Raw genomic sequence first — 26,561 nt, forward strand, 5'->3', positions numbered from 1 at the left:
TGAAAAAAGAATGCTGCACTTGTGACTGGTAGCTCTTTGTGTGCATGTAGTCATGTGGTCACCCATCTGTCCATCAAGTCACAGGTATCACAATAAAACTTCTCAACGTTCGGATTTCAGCAAACCAGCTTCCTTTGCGGGATCTTTGGTCTTGGTAGCTCCTAATGGCTCTCTTTCTGATGTTGTGGGTTCTTCGCTCTTTGTTTGTCATTGTCCGTCACTTATGGTGATCGAAAGGGATCCAGAAACAGTAATCGGTAAAAAGAAATATTGAAGTGGCAATATAACTGGAGAACAAAGACTAAGAGTTTTAAACGTATGATATGTGTTTCATCACTACAACCTGAAACAGTGACTACAACAAACAAATGCAGTGACATTATTATTATTATTTAAATCGAACTGCACAGAATTTAACCACAAACTCAAAATAATAAAAATGTGATATTTTCATTCTATTTTGATATAGTCATCAATTCTTTTTCTGATGACTGTTGTCTGACAATCTTAAATTTTTCTTGGCTTTTAGTTCCGTCGACTTAATTCACTTTTACATATTTATTGTTAGTAAATGAATTACAAGGTTTTGGTATAATATACGAACAATTACAATTTGTATGTAAATATCACTACTTATTGAAAAAAATTGCTAAAAGAATTTTTATTTTTGTAATTTAGGTGAGACAAAACTAAGATGTTTATACGTGCAGTGTAAGGTAGATATCCGGTGTCAACTGTATTCACTAAAACACATCCTCTTCAGTAGCTGGGTATGTAGTATAAATTCTAATATAAGGATCTTTCTTCTCATGTACTTTTTCTTCCATGTGAGTTCAAATGGAATAAAAACACAAACACCCAAACTTGGTCATTATTCCAATTTCTACTTCTGCTAAATTTCCGAGTCTTTGTTTTTTATCTTAAAGGTTAACTTGGTGTATTGTGGTCAGAAGGTAAAAGACCTTTTGACCACAAAAGGTATTGTGGAAAATAGCTGTGTATTGCATAAGTTTGACTACAGCCACAGATGGATTTCTACGATCAGATAGAAGATCAACTTTCCTCCAAAACATGTAAAAGCTTCGTCTATCAAACAATGAAAATGATCACTGGGTTGAACTTTTAGTTTGGTTCTTCATTAACCCGTCATTTTTTATTTTATTTTATGTTTTTATTTCTTAAGCAGCATTTTTTTCTCAGTCATACTTTTATATGAATTTATATAATGTTCATTGAGAGCATATTAAACTCATCAACTACCAGTTGGAAGATAACTTCATTTTGCTGCATTGAGGTGCCAAATGTGATAATAAAGTCTAAAAATTGTACAGTACTGTATTTGCTTTATAAAAGATCACACAAATTAAAGGGTTTTTTTTTTGTTGTTGTTTTATTTTACTATGTGCTTTAAAAAAAGTGAAATGCTAAGGAATTTAACGACATATTCTCATCTGATTTAAGGTGAACATGTTTTCATTTGTAGTTTGGAAAATAACCAACTTCACTTTAACATATTGAGAACGTTTGTTCATTTGTCCAGCTGTTGCTTTGACTAATGCATCTATGGCTCTAAATACATGAGGATTCTGCATCCTATGAGATGTTCAACTTCTGAGGTGCCTAATGTTAAGTTCCCTCCATTTTAATGACGCAACACTTTGAGAAATATGCCTTAGTGTTTCAACTTTAAGCTGTGCCTTGTCTGAGCCATTTTAAGATTTTGCTATATTGAAGACAAACAAAAAGTCTTAAGGAAAACTGGAGAGTAAAACAACATGAATTAGTTGTCCTAACTCTGTTTCATGAGGTTGTTGCTGTTGAGTGTAAACTAGTTTATTTATTAAAACTTGGTTTTTGCTTCAGTTACTTAAAGAAAACCAGACGATGTTTAAAATTCAGTGAAAATAAACGCAGAGTTATCATTTAGAGTTCAATGACACAAGATCTGATGATTAAACTTGGACAATGAGGATTTCTGTGGTTTCCATGGGAGATTCTTTCCCAGTTCTTCTCTTTCTGACCCTTTATTTCAGCTCCTACTGTCCTTGCTTGGTCTTTCCTCTCTTCTTCCTTGCTTTTATTCTGCTCCCTGCTTCTTTTCGTGTTTCCCCTCAGCAATTGCTCTAAACTTTGCATCTTGAATTAGCAGCAAGCAGCTCCCTTCCCCACCCACCCCCTTGTCTAATTAGGACATTCTGTATAACCATTAAATATATCTAAATCATTTTCTTTTAAGAAACGCTGGGGTCTGCAGACACATTGCTGCTCTGTAACTGTTAGTAATGACTGACCGGGTTTTGTTGTTCTTCAAACAGGAAACTGGCTAAAAAACGAAAGGATGCCATTGGAACAACGAGACAGGAAATGACACACATGGTGAATGCAATGGACCGCAGCTATGCAGATCAGTCCACTCTGCATGGAGAGGATCCAATGGCTGTGACATTCATGGACTCCCATAACTACAACAACAGATGTAGGTTTTTAAATTCACACTTTTGTCTTCTTTGAAAAGAGTGTTTTCATCTATCTATTTTTCTTCACTATCTATGCCAGTGCAGGGTTATCATTCTAAGATTTAGAAGTTGTGTCCAGAGTTAAAAATTATATCAGCACATCCATATATACCAGAATTACATGCTGATCTAGCCGATCTATGTAATGTATACTTTTCAAATTCTACACCAAATTACTAAAAGGAATTAGCTTTTCAATTATAGTTGAGATCTAAGATCTTATATAAGAGAAACCTCAGTTCAAGTAAGTAGAAAATAATTTAGCCCTCACAGACGTTTAAAAGTCAGACATTTTAAATTACTTTCACACCTTGTTTCCTTCCTTAGTGCCCAACGATCCTCTGGTTCCTACTGCAGTGTTAGGTGAGACTTTGGAAGTTATTGACTGTCCCATTTATCTGCCAACATTCTACCCTTTAGAAATCACCAACTGTTGTCATCCATCCCATGTGCCTGTTGCCCTGACATTTTTGTCTCTGTGCACCACTAATTACCTGTTGGACATAGTTAAATTATCCCTTAAAAAAAAAGAAATGCCCAATACTTAAACATCTGCCATCTATCCTTGTGTCCCTGATAGATTGATTTATTCAAAATTTACATCCTGAAAATATTTGTATGCTTTATACCAAAGGTCCATTAGCATTATACTTTTGTAAGTTTATTTTTCATGTTGGAGAGTCATATAATTGTCAAAGTTAGTGTAAAATGTCAAAGATTAAAAGAGCTTCATGGTCATCTTTTATGTGATTCGACACCTATCACCAATTTGTATTTGGCCAGCAGCCAAACATTTCAGTCATTATCCGGTGTTCATCTTCAATCACTTCCAGCTCCAAACATGGTTTCTGCTTCCTGCTGAGAGATATTGATATTCACAGTAATTACTAGCTATCTTCCTCGGAAATCTTTCTACATCCACAAAAAAGACCACTTTGTACTCAAAAACGGACAAAATTTTATCACATCATCAGTGAAAAATTACAGCGGAATAAATCTGTGACACCTCTGCATCTTTGTTTGAAAAGTTACTGCTCAGTGAATTTTCTGAGTGCCTTTTATGGATGCAAATCTCCAGGGTTATTTTGTTCTAAAAGGTTTAAATTATAAAATCTGTAGTTTTTTTCCAATGTGGGTGTTGCTGCAGCTGTGTGGTGTTGACACTGTCGCATGATGTGTCGTTCTGACATAACCTGAAGGCCTCTATTACCACAATGCCACCAAACTGTGTTAATTAACTGGTCCATTGCCTCTAATGTGGAGTGAAGGGCGCAGTTCCAATCTGTCTTAGCCAATCAATTCACAGTGGAGGATGAAGTAGCAGGAAGTAGTAAATTAAGACACACTGTCAGGTCAGGTTTACTGTAAACTGGCCAGACGACAGCTTAACTAAACTTTAACAGTCAGTAATGAACTAACATGTCCTCAGAGTAGAGAAAAGCATCCGTTAGATTAAATAAACAGTGTCTGTTAATAAACAAGAGGTGAAGATATGTTGCAATATCTCACCAATCCAATATCTTGGATTGCTAAAATCCAAGATATTATTAATGATTTTAATAATGTAAAGCCATTATTAGGTCATTACCACCTGTTTTCTCTCCTAGACGTTTTACAAAATCAGCCATTGATGTCAATTCATTTCTCAGTAACTATGTGCTTTACAGTCTTCAAAGTCAAATAGGAGTATTGATAATAAATAAACCGAGAAAAACTAATTTACTCTAAGTAGGTTTCAGAGGTTTATATGAAATGAAAAGTTAAGTACATTTCCACTAGGTGGCACTGTAGTGGCGTTCATGGAAAAGGACCAATTTCTTTCAATATATTTCCAGTTTATGTGAACACTATTTGCATGTTATAATTTTTCATTTTTTCATTCTTATTTTTTTTTTGTATCATCCATCATGTATAGATTTGTGAATTTCTTGCAAACAGATCAGAATTCAATCTGAATGACTAAGAAAGTCTAAATGAACTGTGTTGCTCTTTTTCCTTTTATGCTGCATTTACATGTAGTTCCAATCACAGGTGAGTAAATAAGAAAAAAATGACCTGTGTTTGTTGTTTGGTGTGAGGAGACTGGTTTCTTATATCAGAATAAAGTGTCACACTTAATAGAACAATTTTAAATATTAAATATATAATTCAATTTTTTTTTCAGGTTCCTTTTTTTGATACTTAACTTTAGATAAATAATATCTTGCATCAAAATGAATAAAAATTAAATCCTTCTAGGAATCGTAATGTAGAAATTATAAAACCATGTGTTTGATTATTCAAAATCTAGCTTCTATTAACTTTTTTTGGCTCTTTCTCCCTGCTTGCAGATGAAAACCACAGTGCTTCTGCAGCCGAGAATAGCAGGCTTCTGGATGTTCCTCGCTATCACTGTGAAGGAACAGAGTCTCCTTATCAGACAGGACAGCTGCATCCTGCCATCAGAGTGGCTGACCTTCTGCAGCACATCAACCTCATGAAAACATCTGACAGCTATGGCTTCAAGGAGGAATATGAAGTAATATTGTTAACTATTCAGTCCAAGAACCACAAACAATTTTACGGTCTAATAGAAATGATGAACATTTGCACGTATTAAGATAGCCAAGTATTCACAGCATTTTTTTTTTAATGCTGTGCACTTGCATGTTATCTAGTTTTATTATATTTAATGATGCATAACTTATAAACTTTCCTTTTTGTTGTTTGTGATTCAGAGTTTCTTTGAGGGCCAGTCAGCAACTTGGGATGTGGCAAAGAAAGAGCAGAATCGGACTAAAAATCGCTATGGAAACATTATAGCTTGTAAGTATGCAAAATTCATTTCTCTACCTTTAGGAAGACAAATTACAAATTTGTGAGGATGAAATAAAGCATAAAAAATATTAAATGACAAGGACTAAGAACACGTATTTGGCTTTTGAATTAATTGAAATGAGTAAAATCAAAACTTGAACTAAGAGCTTAGTTTTTAAGCTATTAATTTTTAAAGAGTTTAAAAAACTAAAATTATTATAGTCTTTCTGCACCATAATTGTTCAGTTAAAATCTGACATTTAGCCCCGAATTACTTCAATTTCCAATTTGGTTTGCAAATTATGAACTAAAAGTCTTAATGAAACAATGTCTCTATTTTCTGATTTTTATTGCTGTAAATTTAATTTAGAATACATTTTACTCAAACAATGCAATGTCTTATCTGTCTCTAGATGATCATTCAAGGGTTATTCTGCAGCCCATAGAAGACGACCCATCCTCCGACTACATCAACGCCAACTACATCGATGTAAGTGGAAACACATCGAATGCTACTATTGGCTCCCAACGAAACCAACGAAACCACACTCCCTCGCTCGTATGTCAGGCCTATATACCTTTATTGCGTCTATCAGTCATCCATCAAACCATTTTATGCATCCAGCAGTGCCAAAATCACCCCACACATGCAGTTTTTGTGTTTTTCAAAGATGTTTGTTCTTTTGTCTTATTTCAAGATTAGTTCATCCATTAACACATCCTTTCTACACATAACAAATGACAATTTTGCCATTATTTAGATGTAAAACGTTTAATCATTTGTGTACATGTGGGAAATGTGAACAACGATATACTGCAACATAAGGATGTGAAAAATTTTTTATCTTTATGCCCTTTATTAAAGAATAAAAATTGTAAAATGTAGGAACTTGTGGGGTTTAGATTGTGACTAGTGACATTGGTTGTTTTTGAAAACCTTGGACAAATCCTGGTTACGTGTTTTCAGGTTTTAGTATTTTACTTTTCCATAGCTAACCAAATGCAGCTAGCTTCTATGTACTCACAGCTTCTCATACCACACTTATTAAAACATGTAAACCTGATTTAGAAACATTATGTTCAGAGTGTAAACAGATGAACTTTCATTATCCATATTCAATTTATTTTCTATCTGCTGGTCCATTTAACTGTTGCTTGGTAGCATGGTTGGAATCTGTCAGTCATTTCCATCTTCTACCTTTTTTTTTCCCAGTTCTTGCTTCTACACATGTGTATGTCTTTTAATCATGTCATGCTTTTACAATGCTTCCAGCATGCCTTTCTGTACTATAATTTACTATCATTTAGATGCATGCTATAACTAAAAAGAAACAGAAATTAGATTGAATAGTATAGACACTCTCCAATCCTTTCTGATACAGCAACTATAGCTGTTGCAGTGTCTTTTCTATTCAGTCTAATTCGCACTCTTAGACCACTGTTTTGCATGTTTATAGTCTTCCATTATGTCAATACAGCTTTTTTTTCTGATTGACACCCACTGACATTGTTGTGCTTTCTTTCTTTCCTTCTTCCACTTGTTCTTTCTGCCTGTGGCTTGGGCTGTAGATTTGGCTGTACAGGGATGTAAGTATCACTGTAGATTCTTTCATTCACGCCCCTCAACCTTATCACACCAGTCCACCTACACATCCATACTTCGAACTTTCCTGATGTGCATCAAAAGACGATGCAGATCCTTGAGTTGCTGGGGCTTCTGCTGCATGAAAGATGTCACTTCATCTTGCCCACCTGCCATCTTTCTTCAGATCTTTATGTATCTTGAAACTCTGTGCATTGATCCAATTTTTCAACTTCTTAAAACCTGGTTATGGTTTTCATTGGACTGATTGGTGTGCATGACATAACAGTTGTATTGTGACAACATAGCAAAGTAATAATTAGATGTAAAGCTAATATAAATAGTACAATGAGGACATTAAAAAGACATCCAGCCCCTTACACTAATGTTCAGCTGCAGAAAAAACTAAACCAAAGTCTTGTCAAGGCAGTAAAAAATATTTCTCCTAAGTTCCCAGCCAAGTAAAACAAAGGTTTGTGGTAAATAATCCAAATATTATAATAACATACTGACACTAGTGTTGTGCTTTCAGGGATATCAGAGACCAAGTCACTACATAGCTACTCAAGGTAAGATAGAGAAACAATTTAACTACATGCATCAGTTCATGTTTTTCATAAGATTAATGTCAGTCCACAAAACATATTATGTGTTTTTAAAGAAAGGCTGTGTCTATGTGTAGGTCCTGTTCATGAGACGGTGTATGATTTCTGGAGGATGGTGTGGCAGGAGCAGTCGGCTTGCATTGTTATGGTAACCAATCTGGTGGAGGTTGGAAGGGTAAGTTGCTCTTTTTCTTTTGTTTATCATGTGTAGCAAGGTTACATTATCTGAAAATGCTTTGTTTTGTTCTTTACACACAAATCTTTAGCAGCATAAAATGTTTTTTTCAACACTGGAATCTAATCTACATAGGGCGACACTTTATTTTAGCCATCTAAACCTTATCACATAGAGGGTGGTTTTTGTCATTTCTAGCATAATCTTGACGTTTGCTTTTTCCAGGTTAAGTGCTACAAGTACTGGCCAGATGATGCTGAGGTATACGGAGACTTCAAAGTGACTTTTGTGGAAGTAGAACCCTTGGCTGAATATGTGGTCCGCACATTCACCCTGGAGAGGGTAAGATGTGTTTTACCTTCTTCACCCGAATTTGAAATTATGAGCTGCTATGATGATATATACAGTTGTCCATACCATATGTTGTTATTAGACACTTTTCACTTTTTATTATGTGTAACTTTCCCTGTAAAATTTTTAGAAGTGAGAATTTGAGGAGAAAACAGTGTATTTAGGTTTTCGGGAACCAATTAAAACTTAAACCAGACTTTATAACACTTTATACAAAATTTTCTCAGCTCATGGAAATCATTTAACAATGAAACTAAAGTCTCCTGAATTAATTATCTTGCCTCCTGTGTTTCAGTATTCTATCTGCATTGTATTGAAAACATAAACATATATTTTTTAATATGGTCATTTGCATTATATTCAACCCTGGGAAGCTTGAAACTTTCAGCTCAGTGCCACCATGGATCTATGTTTAATAGCTCAACCATAGTCTACCTGGCTACTAAAACTTCCTGTGTCTTGTTACCTCTACACTAACAAAGCAACTTTGTTTTCGTTCAGCGTGGCTTTAATGAAGTGCGAGAGGTCAAGCAATTCCACTTCACTGGCTGGCCTGATCACGGTGTTCCATATCACGCCACTGGACTACTTTCCTTCATCCGCAGAGTCAAAATGTCCAACCCTCCGTCCGCCGGGCCGATAGTGGTTCACTGCAGGTATGACTATTCATGCAGAGTTTTACATAGTAAACATACAATGCTGGCAACACGTATTGACAAAGATTAACCTTTTATTGTAGTGATACAATCTGATATGGGAAAAACTTAACAAAAATGCTATACCAAGGCACTTCACAAGAGCATCAACTCCAGAAAATTTACTTCCTGAACTCTTTTGTGTTAGATTATGATTCTGCAATAAAAGAGGAAATAATTTTACGCATTTTTACAATGAGGGCCAATACGTGGGTCTAAGCATTGAAACTCGAATGCCTTCTGGACTTCTAGAGATTAAAATGAATATTGATTTTGACATTTTAAATATACAACTTGCCATCCATCTTTCTGCAGTGCTGGAGCAGGGCGCACAGGCTGTTTCATTGTGATTGACATCATGTTGGACATGGCAGAGAGAGAAGGAGTCGTCGATATCTACAACTGTGTAAAAGCTCTCCGCTCCAGGAGGATCAACATGGTACAGACTGAGGTGACTGCATTACCCATCCTCCATCTGCATCCTCTCCTTAGGTTAGACAGAAGAAAACCCTCACCTGCAGAATCAGCCATCAGCATGGTACAGATGGCTAAGCTGTAGGTAGATATCTAACATTTTCATACACAAGTCACCTCATCACAGTTAGAACATAAATATGGTTAAATTCTGACCAAAGGTGCCTGGAATAAAGCTTTTCTTGATTCTAAAATCAGATACACCAGGTACACCACAGGCGATTTACTTCTTCAATGTCAGCCTGTTTTAGTTCAACAGGCTTAGATTCTGTCATATCTTGGAGGGTTCATAGCTGTTCATTGGATATCTCCTCATACAAAAAAAGTATCTGTTATTTGCTTAAAAAGTTTCAAATATACAATTTTCTGAGCAGATTGACACAAAAGTAAGAAAAGCCACATCATAATTCTATTTCATCTCATCCATACATCCATTTTCCATGAGTCTTCACTCACATACAGCATCTTCATCCTCACTTTCACCTTCACTTCAACTTTTTTTGTACTAATTTCACTTTTGCAGTATTTACTATGTCTTTCCTGTTTTAAATATTTAAATGTTCTGTGGTTTGAATCATGAACAGGAACAGTATATCTTCATCCATGATGCCATCCTAGAGGCTTGTCTATGTGGAGAGACTGCAATACCAGTTTGTGAGTTCAAAGCAGCGTATTATGATTTGATTCGCATCGACTCCCAGACCAACTCATCACACCTTAAGGATGAGTTCCAGGTAAACTGGGATCTTTTTGCTTTTAATGACAGACCTTTAAGTTTTTGCTGTGTCTGTTTAGAAACATGAGGTGAAGTTAAATTATTTTAGGAGGAAGAGCTGATCAAGTAAACATTTATTTCATCTATTATTTGTATTCTTAGGAGCCTGATTGATTTTAAAAACCCATGTAAACATTTAGTGTTGTGTTTAAAGTTCTGCTTCTTAAAATATCCTTAATAATGACATTTTCCTCTGATAATCTTATTTTTTCAAATATCTTGCTGGGAAAGTAGTAACTTCCAAGTTCCAAATCTGAACAAGTAAAGCAGTACTTGATGTGTACTAATTTTAAATTCATCCTTTTTCTTTGTTGCCAGACATTAAACTCAGTGACTCCACAGCCTCAGCCAGAAGACTGCAGCATTGCACTGTTGCCTAGAAACCAAGATAAGAACCGCTTTATGGATGGCCTTCCTCCTGATAGATGCCTGCCCTTTCTCATCACAATAGATGGAGAAAGCAGCAATTACATCAATGCTGCTTTGATGGATGTAAGTCGAAGCTTTATCAAATGCACATATTGTATAGGAAGGTTGTGTTATTTTCAACTAATGTAGCAGGAGTAGTTTGGGACATGGTGTGGTCTTTTCATAAGACATAATTGTGTAAAAACTGAAGAGATGTGTTGCTTTTAACACATGATTAAGAAAAGTAGCAACAAATCTTTATATAATGTATTATTTTGTCCCAAACTGCAGTCATTTTTTCTGTTGAAAATGATACAGACTTTTAAAAGACTACAGAGTGTATTAAAAAAACTGAAACATTTGTATATATTTTCTACAGATATACACACACAGACTCCCCCTTCCTGTTTGTGTGATGCTGTGTTTGTGGTTTTAGCAGCAGAAGGCTAGAGACAAATCCAGGTTCTAAAAAGACCGACCACTAGCTTCTCTGGCCACCACAAAAAAAAATAAAAAATTGATTGCTCTGGCAACAGTTGACATGGCTGTTTCAAACGTACCATCAGCTAAAATGCAACATTGGTTGTGCAGAAATTTAAGGATCAGATCAGTTTATTTGATCATTTTCAATCGGTCAGAGGCACAAAAACCACAGTAAGGGGTGGGTTGTAGGTATGTCAGTAGTTTCTGTTATTAATAAATTGAAATACAAACATGTTTTTTTTGATAGAAATGTGGCTTCTCTCCAGCAAAGCTGTTGGAAGACAAAATGCTGCAGCCAGTGTAAAACTAATGAGATTCAGATGTTTATATTTCAAATTTAGTCACTTACCTCTGGCCTCTCTCTAACCAAGCTGTCAGAAGAGTTCCAGGTAACGGGATATGACTTCAAATCTCCAATACTGGATTTGTTTCATGGCTTCAGTGTTGTTCAGCGACCGGTTTCATGTTTTACTCACAGACTTCATTGTGACACTAGAATCTCATCATTATCGTGATTTCTTACCTAACAAAGTCATTCATGCTTCTGTTCCTTGTGTAATCGCTCATTCTCATCCAGAATAATGTTGGGCTCATTTAAGTTTCAGTTCAGTAAGTTCATCATGTCAGTAACAATAATAGTCAATAATCAGTTACATGTCAGTGTAGCTAGCATTTTTACATTATCTTATGGGATCTTTGTTCCTGCTGAACTAACTGAACACAAGGCTAAATGAGTCCTTTAAATGTGAATAGTACATTTGGCCTAAATGTGTTTGCATGCTCCTGACCCTCGCAGTTGAAACCCACCGCATGATCACCTGACCAGACATTCCCCTTTTTATTATGCTTCTGTTCCATCTCACACACTGTGCTGCTTGTGTTGTGTGTGGAAGAGAGAACAACAGAGAAATGTCAGGGACAGATGTCTAGTAATGCTGTGTTTTCTTTTTCTGGGAAAGAAACATTTCAAATAATCAATTCTGTCTCTGGCCTGCAGAGCTACCGGCAACCTGCGGCATTCATCGTTACCCAGCATCCTTTGCCCAGCACAGTTAAAGACTTTTGGCGGCTAGTTTATGACTATGGCTGTACCAGTCTGGTGATGCTGAATGAGATCGACTTGGCTCAGGTAAAGCACTTTTGATTATAATAAATGCCCCACAAACTACAAGTATACATGTTAAACCACACTACCAACATTAGAATAATAGAGAAAAAAATCCCTGATGACAAGAAAGTATATAGCAGGAGAAGGAAAATTGTGTTCGTAAGTTTTTATGTTCTCAAAAGATTTCTTAATTTTAATTTAAATTTTTTTTTTCACATCTATGTTCATACAAAGGGTTGTCCTCAGTACTGGCCAGAAGAGGGCATGCTGCGTTATGGTCCAGTCCAGGTTGAATGTATGTCTTGCTCGATGGACTGTGATGTCATTAGCAGACTCTTCAGGGTCTGTAACCTCACCAGGGTGAGTACGCTGATTTGATTCATGTTAACTGGGCTCAATATTTTTTGCCAAATTCCCCAGCAAATATCTGCTAATGTGTGACAGTCTCTTTTTTAATATTCCAGCCACAGGAAGGCTACCTAATGGTTCGTCAGTTCCAGTACCTGGGTTGGGCCGGACACAGAGACGTTCCTGCATCCAAACGCTCCTTCCTGAAATTGATACTTCAGGTTGACCAGTGGCAGCGAGAGGGAGAGGAGGGAGAAGGGAGAACCATTGTGCATTGCCTGTAAGTTAACAGCACATCAAATCTTTACATTTAGTTTTAAAAGGACAGGTTCAAGCTTACAGTAGTCAGGTTTAGCGATTCTTCAGTGGACAGGTCTTCTTTTTTAAAGCAAGTACCGTAGTAATTTGTGCCAGACACCATAATAAGTGCCCTATGAAAGGATCCAAAACAACACCTGAAACATTTTGTGCAGTTTGTGAGATCAGAATGTAATATTTTCTGTATTTTGTAGAAATGGCGGTGGGCGTAGTGGAGTATTCTGTGCCAGTAGCATTGTGTGCGAGATGGCAAAGAGACAGAACGTGGTTGATGTATTCCACGCTGTGAAGACTCTGAGAAACAGCAAACCCAACATGGTGGATACTCCCGTAAGTTGCTCTTATATTAGAATCACGTACACACATGCACACCAGTAATATGTGATTAACCTACCTATGACCATCTGAATTAAATGTAGCCTTAATGCATTACTCTGTTAATTTTTGCTTGTTCAATTACTTCCATTGAACTAAAGGAGCTTTTGGTGATTTAAATGGTTTTCTACCTGTTTATGTAAAGATTCAGACCCTAAACTGAATCCTCCACTTTGTGTAAATAGATCCCTTCTGTTGTACTTCTTATGAATTGCTACAACTTGGAGGTAGATTCCTTTTCCCAGTCTGCTGTGTATGCTCTTTGATGATGCTACTTTTTATTTTACCGAGTTTTTATTAACTTGTTTTTCCATGCACTATAAGTTTATTGAATATTTGTTTCCATTTTTCCCCAGGAACAATATCGGTTCTGCTATGATCTGGCTCTCGAGTTCATTGAGTCGTCTTAAGAAGAGCAGAGAAGTTCACAGGAAAGTGAAGATCTTCTGTTCTGTTCTTGTATTTGATCTTTTGCCTTTGCTTGGTCCTGATTCCCCTCTGTCGTGTTCTGTAGCATCAATTTATTTTTTTGGCTCGACAAATGGTGCAATCAAAGTCCGCTCTGTACAGTGTTGTGAGGCAAAAGGAAATTTTCAGACTTTTAAATAAGAGTGAGATGATGAGGACTGCAGCAGAAGATGTTAATGCTTTTGAATCTTTATGCTTACGGTACAGCGTTTGAGTGCCAGTGGGGTCCTGTATGTTTTTGAGCCCCAATTTAAATGTCGAGCCTCTCGACCACAAACCCCTTCCCCATGAACCCGATGCTTTGTGTTGTTACAGCTGCAGTATTCAGTGTGAACTGTAGATGTCTCCCTTCCTTTGCGAAGCTGTAACCACTTTTTTTTTTTTGTTGGACTGCAAGTTAAAGTGGTGCCATGTTCCCATTTTCACGCTGATTTCCGAGTATTTCATCAGTGTTGAGTATCTCATCATGGTGATGTCTGAATATTTGCGGTCTGTAATTTTGTACCAGAACAAAAAACCTGATGTTACAGCCCAGTCAAACTCTGTGGATGTTTTTGTTTCTTTCTAGGTCACTGTCATGTTATTGTCAGGTCACAGTGAATTCATGATCTTTCACCAATTTTGTTCCTATTTTAAATTAGTTACACAAAACTGTTTGATAACAGAATATAGATGAAGACAATTACCTTTGTATTAATACGAGTTTACAAGTTTTATTTTTTTTCCATTTTGCTTCCTGTTGTATCATGTACTAATCTACTGAATATAAATGCTGAAGTACTTTTTCTACCCCAAATTGTAAAATAGACCACTTTTCATCACAGTTATGTTTGTTTTAGGGCTGGGCCCAATGCATTTTTAATTCATCCAGTTCACAAACAGAGCTTCACTAAAAAAAAAGAAAAAAGACATTTAGGCAGAATTTAATCATAAAAGAAATCAGTTTCCTCTATTTTCGAAAACACACAGATTTATAGTTTTGCTTTCGTTTTGGGCCTGGAATGAATTAGAAGTGAACTGACCCCAGGCGTCATTTGTTCTGTGCACTGGTGGCCAACACTTTTTGTTTGAATATTATTATTTTGTAGCTGATGTTTATTCATAAGCCAAAGACTTTGTGTAAATATGTCTATACGGATGAAGCACATTGTTTGTATTTATTGTTTGTTTATTGCATTGCTTGTAAGAACAATCATTTTTCATTCCATGTTTACTCCACCAACAGCGCTTCTTAAACTGCTTATGGAGACGAACAAAATCGTCGTCTTCATATGGAATCATGGGAGTATTTGTTGAGCCTGTTGTGGATCATCATGTCAGATATCACATCTGATTAGTTTGAGTCCAAGAAGAAGAGTTTAAGAATCCCTGATGAAAGCTGTGTATTAAAGCTTTAGGAGTAGTATTCAGTATTTAGGTGAAATCCAATAGTATCGTTTTTTTGTTTGTTTTTTAAGATTTTACTGTAAAGTTACTTTTTTGGTTTTTTTCTGTTTGTGGTCAGTAGAACATCAATGCATTTGAGTGTTCTGAGATGATGGCTTGCATCCTGAGCTGTTTGTCTTCATCCTTATGTCCTGTTTAGCATCATGGCTGAACATACAGTGAGTGATGTCAACAGGGTTAATTGAAGAAACACGGATAGCTGTAATACATGTACATTTATTGTGCCTAATCATTTACATTTCCAAACTGAAACAAGCATTTTTGACATTGACCTTGAGCAGGGCTTTGTTTAATGCGTTCTTATGGACGATCAGTGTTTTCAGTTCCTTGAACCTGCATTTATTGTGTTTAATCCATGAAAATGCTTCTTTTGAGGCTTTATGAGTTTAACAGGTTGAACTTTATTGTAAATAAAAGATCAGATGTTCCACCCTGTTTCTGAAAGTAACAATAGGTTCAATTTAAGAAAATTTGTTCTATTGTAGATAAAAGAACATGTAAGAATAAACATTTGTGCTCAAAAATGCTATGGTTTTCACTGAAGAAGTGAACATCAGCCTTCAGTTTTCTTTTTCTACAGATTTCTGATCTGACCCAACAAAGTTGCAGAAAATCGAAAGATGCATATCCATTCTTTTTTTTTAAATATGTATTATTGGTGTTTTTGGAAAGTATGTACAATACAAAAAAACTTCAATTATTCGGCTTTGGGGACACCGAGTAAAAAAAAAAAAAGGAACAGTTTTTTTTTTCTTAGGAAATTGTTGCCCCAAAGAAGAGAGAAAGAAGCTGGTGTCTGGGTGAGAGGCCAGTCCAAGTATGACATTAATATTCATGGTTCATAATTATTCTTGTCTGTAATGTTTGGCTTCTTTGCTGTAATAAAAAAACAGTTCTTTAACTAAAACCTTTGGGTTTATGGCTTCTCAATATCATCTTCTGATTATCAAATGTCATAATCCCCAGAAGACCTTTACAGCAGGTGTGTTTTGAGATTCATTAATTATATCTAACACATCATAATTACAGGTTCACTCTGAGCTGCTGCTGTTATAAGACGTGAAACTACATTATCTTTTTATACTTATTGAGTCCTGTCTCTTTGCTTAAAAAAATGACAGGAAAGAAGTGGAACAGCATAGAAGTAGACAAGAGGTCCCGTGTAACTCTGGAGGAGTCTGTCAACTTGACAAGCTTTAGTCATTTCCTCAACAATTCTGTTATCTAAGAAAAAGTGGCAAGAGAAAAAAAAAAATCCGTAAAAGTCTTGCTTACAGTTTGTCAAAAGCCGCATGGGTGACACAGAAAATGTACAAGATGATCTGGACAAAGCTTTTTCTCTTATTTGGGAAAAGCTATACAGGATAAAAAATGTTGAAAAGCCAGCTGTCACCAGTTGGTAGAGTTTAGCAATTGTGTGCTTTGTAATGCTAAAAAAAATCTAATAACTTGAATAATTTTCACAAGAATTATATGTTATGCATGATAAATATTCTCAGAAGAAACATCCACTTCTGTAGCTTAATGCCCATATGACATCTTGGGGAACAGCTGCGTCACTGACCAACTTCTGGTTTGCTACCTGCTATAAAAAAGTGACTAATGTTGTTTTCTTCAAAAAGTTTAATTTGCATAATTATTTACAACAGATGGTTGGTAGTACTTAGGAGGCAAAATATAGTAAGTCACATTCATAAAGCAAAAAAAAAAAAATCATAAAAACTGTTGGAACAATTTCAAAACCTTGCATTTAGAAAAGAAAATGTACATTTAATTTTTAGATGAACAAATCTAGAAATGAAATAGTCATCCTAAAGTAATCTTGCAAACACAAACTGATCTGTAGACTGCTGTTATACTGACCAGCAATGAATCACTAATTAATACAATCATTTACTATCCTGCATGCTATTATAAAATGTTGACAAAGAAACATTAAACAACCAAAACAGGGTCAAGAGCAGAAAATAGTTTTAAATAAATTAGGCCTAAATTATATATTTATATATGTATATTTCTGTACAAATACTTATTTGGCATAATGTTTGTCCTCATTATTGATATATTAAACAATTTCAAAATAGAATTAAGCTCACCACAAACCTGTATATACTATCTGATGGTTTTGATGTCATTTTAGTTTTTTTTTTCTACCCATAACCCACAACACATTTCTCCACCAAAGTCAAACAAAACGGTGTCTGTTCTATCTCTCCATAAAACGCTGAAAAATATGTTTTCTATAGCAGTTTCATATTTATACACAAAATATATCCAAATTACATAATGTGCAATTCTGGCAGAACTGTTATAATATGACTAGTATTAGTGCCCCTCAGTCAGTGCTGGATTTGTACATTTAGTCCATTACACAGATGGACACTGAAGCTGCAAAAAAAAAAACAACATACTAAAATAAATTACACAAAACAAACTTGTGGATATTAATCCTAATGCTGCCTGGTGAAAAGAATAGTTTGTCAATTCAGTGTTGATCTTTGACACTACTATGTCTTGTGCGGGAAATATTAAATTAGCACCTCTCCTAGCTTAGCATAAGGACTTGGAGCTGGCTAAATTGCTAGCCCTTTCAAAAGCTAACCTACGTGTAAAGCTTTGGTCAAAAGTTGACACACAGTCATCATGGATGTGGCTTTTAATGATGTGCTTGAGTCGTTCCTTTCTCCACCATACAAAAAAACTATTACATAATGTTCAACAAGAACTGGGTGCAGAGGTTTGAATTTATTGTAGATGTGTTAATATTCTTCACAGTCAGAACTATACATACAGTTTTTAAATATACAGTATAGACCAAAGGTTTGGACACACAGTTGTCCAAATATTGGTGGCAGTATATTTACTCCAGGATGAGTAAATATATTTGGCAGAAGAACTTTTAACATGTTGCACCTTGACCACAGCCATTTTCATGTACCCATAAACAATATGAGAATATGTGAGTACTTTTCTGGATTTGTTATTCTGCCAGGGACCTGGGGTTCAGACATGGTCCACAATTTTACAGCAGGGTTTAGGTCATAGCTTTGAGACCGTTTCAGGGAACTAATTTCATCTGCTCCATCTATTCCACACCTAATTTGATATGTGTTTCTGATCTCCAAATTTCAATCATATGACCCGATTTGTAATGTTCAACTGCAAAGTGATTGGTAAGCATGTTCAAGAACAACACAAGAACCACCAGGCTACAGTGTATCATAAACTAGGAAATGCTGGAACACCTGCCCTGACCTGTAAAGAAGCTAGTTTGATACCATCATAGACACTTTGACTAGTGCTGGCCGGGAACACTGTGCCAACTGCCCAGCATGGAGGTGGTAGTATTGGGCTGTGGAGCGGTTCTTGCTACCGGTCGTACTTAAGCATTGTAAAAAGTTGGTGGAATTAATAAAACAGATTACTAGCTTACAGCACCTGTAAGCTAGTAATTCCTCAATCTTACCTTACCTTAACAGCCAGATGGTTGATACCTAGACACACTTGACTGTAGACACAGTAGACATTATATTAGATTGAGCAGGATAACATTGTTCTTATGAAATAGCCTTGACTTTGATTAAAATTTATGGGGCATGTTTAAAAGCTTGATCTGTGCAATCTCTAGATTTTGCAATAAATGGATTGATCACATTGCCAGTTAGAATTATGCCAGATGTGATCGATGCCTACAAAGCACATTTGGTTTCTATGCAACTTACTATGGAAGACCTATCCAAATAGCAGCTGTGCATGATGTTACTTGTGTCTACATTAGGGCTTAAGTGTGTATAATTCTTTCTGGATTAAATTAAATATCCAATTCAAACTCAGGCACCCAGCGCTTATGTTTAAAAGGCACTGATGTATGTAATACCATCAATGCACCATCAAAATAAGAATAGCTCAAATAAATCACTAAAAGCTCAAACATAATCTGACATTCATCCTGATGATGAGTTTAGGCGACCATTTGACTGATACTCTTTTACCACATTGTTGAATACCAAGTATTGGTTTTACATGACTGCATTTATGTGGTAGGCTAGCAATTGAAAAAAAATAAAATAAAATAAAATAAAATATTTTAAACAAATCAATAATTTTCCAAGTTCACAGGAAACGTGTTTAACAGAAGTCTTTACTGATCAAATAAAGTGAAATAGGCATACAACCTATTGTGACAAACTATTCTTTAACCAGCGAAGGAATCATCAAATATTCCTCTGACTTCAGAAACCAGCGCAAAAACATTTGTAACATTTAAACAAGGGTTATTGCTTGAAAGGCAGAAACACTCATACATAGAGATGAGGTTTACATGAGCCCCACAGTAAATGTTTATATTTGCTTGATGCTTGGAAAGAAACAAGTTTAGATGTCATCATGTGAATTATGAAAACAGAACAAGAATATTGTAGAGCAACAATGTTGGAAATAATGAAAGTTGAATGAGTTTAGAAAAATCCTCAAAATCATGAGCAGAAACTTAACTGAGTAGTAGAGAATATGCCATTACACTGCTGATCTAAAGTTTATGTGCACTGAATGGTTTTGGTGTTTACTAATTAGTCAAATATTAACATAAAATAAAACCAACATCCAATACAATAAGATGGTTATTTCAGCACCTAGATGTCCGTGAGGTTTAACTTCAGTTAATTGATCTAAAATGTGGTGCTTTTGACATGGATAAAAAATATGGGTAGCAACTCTATAAGGACCTATTCTTGTGAGTCCTTGAAAGTCATTTAAGATATTTAAATGTTAAACATTTTATATCAGTGTAAACTAAATACCAACTGGCAGATTAGCTGTATCCCATTCTGGTTGTGTTTCCTTCTGATGCATTTATCACAATGTACATGGTGCCTTTAGCGGTCCCTTGTATGAAGTTCAATCTGCACAGAGGCCTGCATCCTCAGCCACCCTGCAAAGGCACTGCTGCATAGTACACAGGCATGAAAAAGCGTTCACGTGGAGCTTATAACTGCTCCTAATAACGTTCTCTAAAACACTCAACCGTGAGGTAAGTAGCTGCAGGCCAGCCTGTCTGTCATTGTAATAAAATACTATTGCACTTTTTTCAGCTGGTCCAGTCTCCAACTCTAGTATACACTGAGATTTTAATATGGGCAAACAGAAGTAAAGACACTTATGAATGAAAAAATATATTCTGAAACAATTACTTTCCTTTGATTATTGTTAAAGTGTTTTTTATATATGGATCAAAAAGTATTTTAAATTATACTAACACATTTACTAAGGTCTGAACCAAATATATTGAATTGTGACCAGAATAAACGTCAGCAATTCCTTTTCTTTGATGTCTTTTATCTAGGCTATATTGTGCTGACTCAGGACAACTGAAACAGGCAAATATAAGTGTTGTTCCACTTTTAACTCTGTGATCCAACCAAGCATATAGTTTCCAGCCCTTTATGAAGGTACAAACTCTAAAAGGTCTTGCAGTCCTTTCACAAACCTCAAACCAAATCATTTGCTCAGTCCTAAGAGAATCTAACTGTAAGGCACCTGAGGATTTGTCATGTACATAGTTGCCAAACTTCTAAGCCCCATATAAAATGGTTGGGAGAGTGAGGAAAAACACAGAAAACATTTATAGCAACTCAAAGATAATGGTACGAAAATGGCACCATATTATAACGTCCCTGCGAGATACTACAAGAAACACTTTGTGTGATTTCTGATATTGTAATTGTGTATCTTATACCCCTTACAATGTATTACTGTAGATGCGTAGTCATTTCCAACAGTGTCCCTGTAACTTCTAAGAACATCCTGGTGTCAGGACTTCAGTCCAACTGTGAAAGCAGCTGAAGTGACATGATTTTTTTCACTCAAAACACTATGAAGTTGTGAGTGTATTTCCAGATAATCTTTATCACTTTGCTTTTTTCTCAGTCCCACCTCTTTTAAAGTACCAGAACACAGTGTCCCGAAGGAGGAAAGATAATGACAGATTTGACTCGTACCAACTGTTACGCAAGTAAAACAGAAACACGAATTTAAAGCTGTGAGAAGCTCAGTTTAATCTTAATTTGATTTAAAACCTGCACTGGTGATATAGACCACCAGATCAGCAGCAGTAGACAGGATGGAGTCACAGTTTGCAGTCTGTGGGAAGTAGACTTTGTCTGACTTCAGTCAGGTGGAAGAGCAGTTAGATTGTAAAAGTAGCCCATCAACCGTCGCTCAATTGAGATGAAACAACTGTGGTGTTTTCAGCAGATGCGTCCTTCTACAAGATGAGTTGAGATGTTGATAAAGACAACTAGGGACAAATGAAAATGAAAGACTAAACAAGAAGTAAAGCTTCCGATGACAGCAAGAGTGGCCACTACGATCTGAAAAACCTTTTGCATAAGTTTTCACATTTTTGGGAAGCAAATGTGTTCATTGAAGGTCTTGACCAAATTTTCAAAACATAATGTGAAAAATTATTTAAATTATTTAAGTATTTTACATTACATTGTTTTAGTGTCTAATTCAAACATAAGAAACACAACCAATCTCAAATCAAGCTCAAAATAATTGAAAAATGGCACTGTGTGTTTTTTTTTTTCCTTACTACCACTCTGCCATAAAATAAATCATTTTAAGCAAAGTAATATAAACAATAATGCTGAAAAAAAAAGCGACCTGTGAAGACTAAGCCCTTACCATCTTAACAGTTTATTGTACGTCTTTAATGCACTGGACTTATTGAGCAAATGTATTCTGCTATCCCTTTAATCTATAGTGGGCACACATCTATAAAATATATTAAGATAAAGTGTTTTTGTTTGTTTGCTTGTTTTTTTTTAATTTAATTTTTTTTTTTTTTTTGCTTAAATTAGACTTTTAAAGTAGTTAACACAACCTGAAATAAATAATGTAAAAATATTTGTAATAAGGATATTTATAATGTATATACAGATCAGTAACTGTGTATTTTATTAGGATTTTATGTGATAGACATTGTTTTAAAGTAGAAGGAACGTGATTTGTGGTTTTCCACTTTTTAAACAAATAAACACTCTAAAAATATCAAGGTAATTTTCTATCTACTCTGATAACCCCTAAATATATTTAGTTCAACCAGTTGCCATCGAATATATACAGCTGGGGAAGGAATTGTTTGTGAATAACAATTTTTCGTTGACTTTAGGTTTTAACTAGACCTTATATTGGAATTCATAATAAAAGGGCTGAATTCAAATGTGTGCCAGTTTGCAGATTTTTATGTGTAAAATATTCTATCCAAGGAGTATAAGGAGTGCACATATTTCTCTAAAGCAGTGTAGCAAAGTTAATGATATATCTGAAAAAAGTTCAATCTATTTATTTGTTTTAGCATTTTCTGTGAACTCGCTCTAAACTTTCTATGTTCTAAAAAGGCTACACTTTTTTTGTGAGTTCAGGCTCAATCCCCAGTTGCTCACTTTATGAGCGAACAAAATTCAACTCATTAAAAAGTAAATAATATGTTTGCCCTATTTCATAGTGGAAATTAAATATACGACAATTTGCATGGAAAAACAAATGAAATCAAAACACCCTGTCATCCCGTTGTATTTATTTGAAATTTTCGCAATCGCCAATCTCCTGGGACATTTTTTGGATCAATGTCATCACTACATTCATTAGTGTTTTTGCAAGCCCGTAGGGTAAAGGTTTCAGACTTAGCACACTTATCCTGGAGTAAAATAGTCCAGCTCATGCTGAGCCCCGTTGCCAGTTGAAATTATAATTAAAAAGTGTCATTATCCCTCTTGACTTTTCACCACCTCATACAGAGAACGCAGACTGCTCCCCACCGCTGAACGTGTTAAGATTAAAACAGGAAACACTATGACCTAACATGGTGGCAATATCAGCATTCGTTTTAATTACCCGAGGTTGGACTGGCTAATGGAGATGAGTGGGAATGAACTGGAAGTGTGAGGAAAAATAAAAACATGAACCATGATGTAGCCTTAATTTTATTTTAAAAGTTGTTGGAATGTCAAACCTGTTTTCCCTCCTGCTCAATAATAATAGTAATAATAATGTTATTCATCTCAATAAAACTCCCTTTACTTTATTCTGGGCAACAATCTGAACTAAAACAACTGTCTCCTCATTTAATTCACTGAAAGCAACAACACTGCAAAATTGATTGTGTCTAAAGTCACACTCAACCATCGGGGAGACATGTTAACAAATCTCAGTGTAAAAAGTACTGTTATTTGTGTGTGTGTAGGTGTGTGTGTGTGTGTGTGTATGTGCATGTCGGACTGGGTGAGGGACAACAGTTTTAGAGTAAAAAGCAGCACCATTTATTATAGTAACTGAATATTGTTAAAGTGTCATTTGCACCTGTTTTCCCTAGAACTACACAAGCAGATCAAACGAGAACAGAAAGTCAGATGCAGTGCAGAATGGAAACTCTCAGCTAAGAAATATTACTTAATAACCAGACAGACGCTCTGTCATATCAACCAATGCCTGTTATTACCGGAAATAGTAAATGTATAGCATAAACTCTGAAATTGGTCTTATGATAAATACTGTAAGTAGAATTAAAAGTGTTAGAATCATAAAAGTTTACTTAAGAGTGGCATTAATGCCATTAAAAAAAGGAAACAAGGTGCAATTTCTACAACTTATATATAGATATATATATATATTTATATATGAAATTCTGTAGTAGATTTTTCATCTCTGTTCTTGCAATTCAACTGCAACAATATCACATGAGCGTCATAAACTACATTTCCCTTGGAAATACAAACATGAATATTATAAGGTGCAAAATGCATTGGTTGAAATAACCTTTTTCAGGCTGTGTAAATCTTTTTCTTTTGTTAATAATTCATATTTGTTCTGCAGTGGAAATGTGGACAGCAGCTAGTAATTCACACGTCTTTAAAAAAGCCCTAAGACTGAATGGTATTGCAGGGATGGAAAAGATTTTTGGATGGATTCTTCAGTGTTATTATTATTTTTTATTTTTTTTTAAATCCCAGCCGGCAACAATGGTTAATGGCTGCAGCACGACTGATTAAAGAACGATCAAAGAAAAATATGTGAAGTACTTGCCACATCAACCATGGCAAATTGAACGCTTTATTTTAAAAAGTCAAACTCTTCTTCAGGTTTTGACCTTATTTTAAAAAAAAAATTAAAAAAGGGAAAAGCAAAGAAACTTAAAATTATACTGCAAATAAATAATATGGTAACTTTGAGTGATAGAGGAAACACAAAGGGTGCTTTAGCCACAGAACATTGTTGCAAGCAAGGGAAAGTAGCGCTTTGTTTCTCTGAATGGAAAAAAAAAGTGTTTTTGTCCTTTCACTGACGTCGGGAACAGCAGCAATTTAGGTGGACCAAAAAAGACAAAAGAAGTCTTAAGAATGATTTAATTCGGTCAGCTGTTATTTTACTTTATGTTAGCTTGTTCTCAGCCATTGGCAAATGTCCCTGTGATCTTTAGGATACACTTAGCAAAGGAAGATTTTGTGGACATTAACAACCTCTGTATTTATTATATTTGGCTGGCACTGGGTGACTCTTGGCTGAAGAATATCAAATGAAAATTGAAAAAATAGTTTGCTGTATCAATTTTCCAGATTATTGGGGTTTGAAAACGTGGTCAAAAATCCGACTCCTGTGTTTTTATGATGGCTGCATTTTATCATTCATCATTTTTGTAGATAAAAAAAGGGGTAACATTTTCTGTTAAAATCTTTGCCTAGTGTATTTTCTTTTCAGGGACAGCCAGGACGGCATGTAAAACGATTCAGCAAACAGGAGACATAGGGCAGATGTTGCGCCCCGACCTGCTGGTGTCAGATGGAGATGGACTACAGGAGCTAAGGAGGATTGTGTGAACCTCAAAGCCGTGTTTGGGCCTCTGGGATGTAGATCTCAATGCTGTCCGCCCTCTCCGTGGCTGAGTTCTGTCTGAAAGAAGCTGCTCGTTTGGCAGCCATCAGGCGTCTGCGGGCTTCCTGTCGCTGGCGGTCCTGGAGGTCAAGAGAGCGCTCCCTCATCACACCACCACGGCCCCTGGCTGGCCTCTTTGGCAGAGGTGGGGGCCACTTTTGCTCCTTGGGACACATAGAGAATTGATTACACCCCTGAAAGTAGTCCCTGTTTATTCCAATTAGAAACAACTTGCTTATAATCATATTTGTTAATGGGAATTGCTCTTTATCAACATCTTATAGAGTGCACGCTTCCTCCGTTAGCATACAAATGACAAAAATAGACATCAAGGATGACCATTATGGGAATTATTTGTAAATTAATAGCATTTTTTGTAGCTTTTAGCCTGTCACAGCATAAAAGTTGGATGATAAAAATTCCCTTTTTCACAGATTTAATCTATCATATAAACACTTGAAACTGAATGAGAGATTAAACGGCATATAGAGAAACATCAGACTGCTTTCTCACCAGCTGATATTCAATCCAATCAAACTCTTCCTGTTTACGTTCAGTAAGAATTACCAAAACATCTTTCTGTTTGCAAAATGATCTTCAAATACATGTCCTTAGACTTGGGGTGGACTTGGGGTGGTGAGCTTTAAACTATATGACTTGGGTCAAACATTTTGTGCATCATTCCACGTTTCCCACAATGCATTGTAGGAACTTTGACCCACTGATGTAATGTGGGTCAAAGTGTTCCTGGACTGAGACCAGGCAATTGTGATCATCACTCCCAAACAATAAATTTGTCCCTAAGCCACTTTGTAATTAATTTGGCCCATTATCCATTTGGAAGACATATTTGTGTCCAACCTTTACTGTCCCGGCTGATGCCTTGAGTTTTTCAGAGAAAACTTTCATGTAATGTTCTTTACTCATAATGCCATCGATGTTGTGCCGTGTATGAGTCGCTCATGAAGTAAAATCCTCACACAATATATTTTTGCAGCTATATTATAAACCGACAGTCATTATAGCCAAGTATTTCAACTTTAATTTCATCAGACCACAGGAGATGTCTCCAAAATTTAAGTCATTTGTCCATGGTGTGGAACATCTGTGTCACTGTGAGGGTTAAGCTCCACTGAGCTCGCTATGTGCCTGCAAAGTGCTGGAGGCGGTAGAGTGTTTATAGCAGAAAGTGGAGAATACAGATAATTACCCAAGTGCCCCAAACGATCTTGTTACTTCTTAAGTTGCAATTACCAATTAAATGGATGTCTTGCAGCTGTAGGTCCCTCATCTGCAAGCAACACTTCTATACATTTGCCTTAATGTACGTTATGTAAAGAGGGCTTTAGCTGAAAGCTTAATTAACCACAGTATTTTGCATCTGTTAAAATTTGTTCTTCCCTTCTAGTAATAATTTGATCAAATTGGCAATACCACTTGTTCTAAAAGTGACAGTCATCTATAACGAAAGCCTACATTCACAGTTGATCTACATATTCAGTTATAGACAGAGTTGCATCCAGCACCAGGTGTTAAAAATAGCTTTTTGTTTTAGAGAAACAACAATTAACAAAGCTTCAAAAATTGCTTCTTGATGATTTGACAAAATAAAACAAACCCATTCATGTGTAGCAAGGCCTTTAACTCCCCGAAGTAGTTAAGCAATAAATGCTTAAAGGGCAAAAATCTTACTAATACTGAAAATGTG

General features: G+C 35.7%; 2 protein-coding genes across 22 annotated transcripts in view; one reads left to right on the plus strand and one right to left on the minus strand.

The window, feature by feature from the left end:
• The window catches only part of ptprk (protein tyrosine phosphatase receptor type K), a 104,816-nt gene extending 88,986 nt beyond the window's left edge, over positions 1-15,830 (plus strand). For 3 of the 15 annotated variants that reach the window (XM_044105777.1, XM_044105781.1, XM_044105780.1), the window contains 19 exons: positions 2,316-2,476; positions 2,844-2,879; positions 4,536-4,547; positions 4,847-5,034; positions 5,234-5,321; positions 5,726-5,871; positions 6,882-6,899; positions 7,427-7,463; positions 7,577-7,674; positions 7,900-8,016; positions 8,527-8,681; positions 9,036-9,171; positions 9,779-9,928; positions 10,288-10,461; positions 11,858-11,989; positions 12,203-12,328; positions 12,433-12,596; positions 12,829-12,964; positions 13,366-15,830. In XM_044105777.1, the coding sequence (XP_043961712.1) occupies positions 2,316-2,476; positions 2,844-2,879; positions 4,536-4,547; positions 4,847-5,034; positions 5,234-5,321; positions 5,726-5,871; positions 6,882-6,899; positions 7,427-7,463; positions 7,577-7,674; positions 7,900-8,016; positions 8,527-8,681; positions 9,036-9,171; positions 9,779-9,928; positions 10,288-10,461; positions 11,858-11,989; positions 12,203-12,328; positions 12,433-12,596; positions 12,829-12,964; positions 13,366-13,419 (2,128 nt within the window). In that variant the 3' untranslated portion in view covers positions 13,420-15,830. Of the gene's footprint in view, positions 1-2,315; positions 2,477-2,843; positions 2,880-4,535; positions 4,548-4,846; positions 5,035-5,233; positions 5,322-5,725; positions 5,872-6,881; positions 6,900-7,426; positions 7,464-7,576; positions 7,675-7,899; positions 8,017-8,526; positions 8,682-9,035; positions 9,172-9,778; positions 9,929-10,287; positions 10,462-11,231; positions 11,779-11,857; positions 11,990-12,202; positions 12,329-12,432; positions 12,597-12,828; positions 12,965-13,365 lie in introns of those variants that run through there. The other 12 variants (XM_044105787.1, XM_044105790.1, XM_044105791.1 and 9 more) reach the window with 9 other exon arrangements.
• Positions 15,831-16,638: 808 nt separating this feature from the next.
• Positions 16,639-26,561, minus strand: part of LOC122824907 (disks large-associated protein 2) — a 99,860-nt gene continuing 89,937 nt past the window's right edge. For all 7 annotated transcript variants that reach the window (XM_044105796.1, XM_044105795.1, XM_044105798.1 and 4 more), the window contains one exon: positions 16,639-25,017. In XM_044105796.1, the coding sequence (XP_043961731.1) occupies positions 24,802-25,017 (216 nt within the window). In that variant the 3' untranslated portion in view covers positions 16,639-24,801. The remainder of the gene's footprint in view (positions 25,018-26,561) is intronic.

The sequence above is a fragment of the Gambusia affinis genome, linkage group LG22 (assembly GCF_019740435.1).
Source record: "Gambusia affinis linkage group LG22, SWU_Gaff_1.0, whole genome shotgun sequence".
NCBI lineage: Eukaryota > Metazoa > Chordata > Actinopteri > Cyprinodontiformes > Poeciliidae > Gambusia > Gambusia affinis.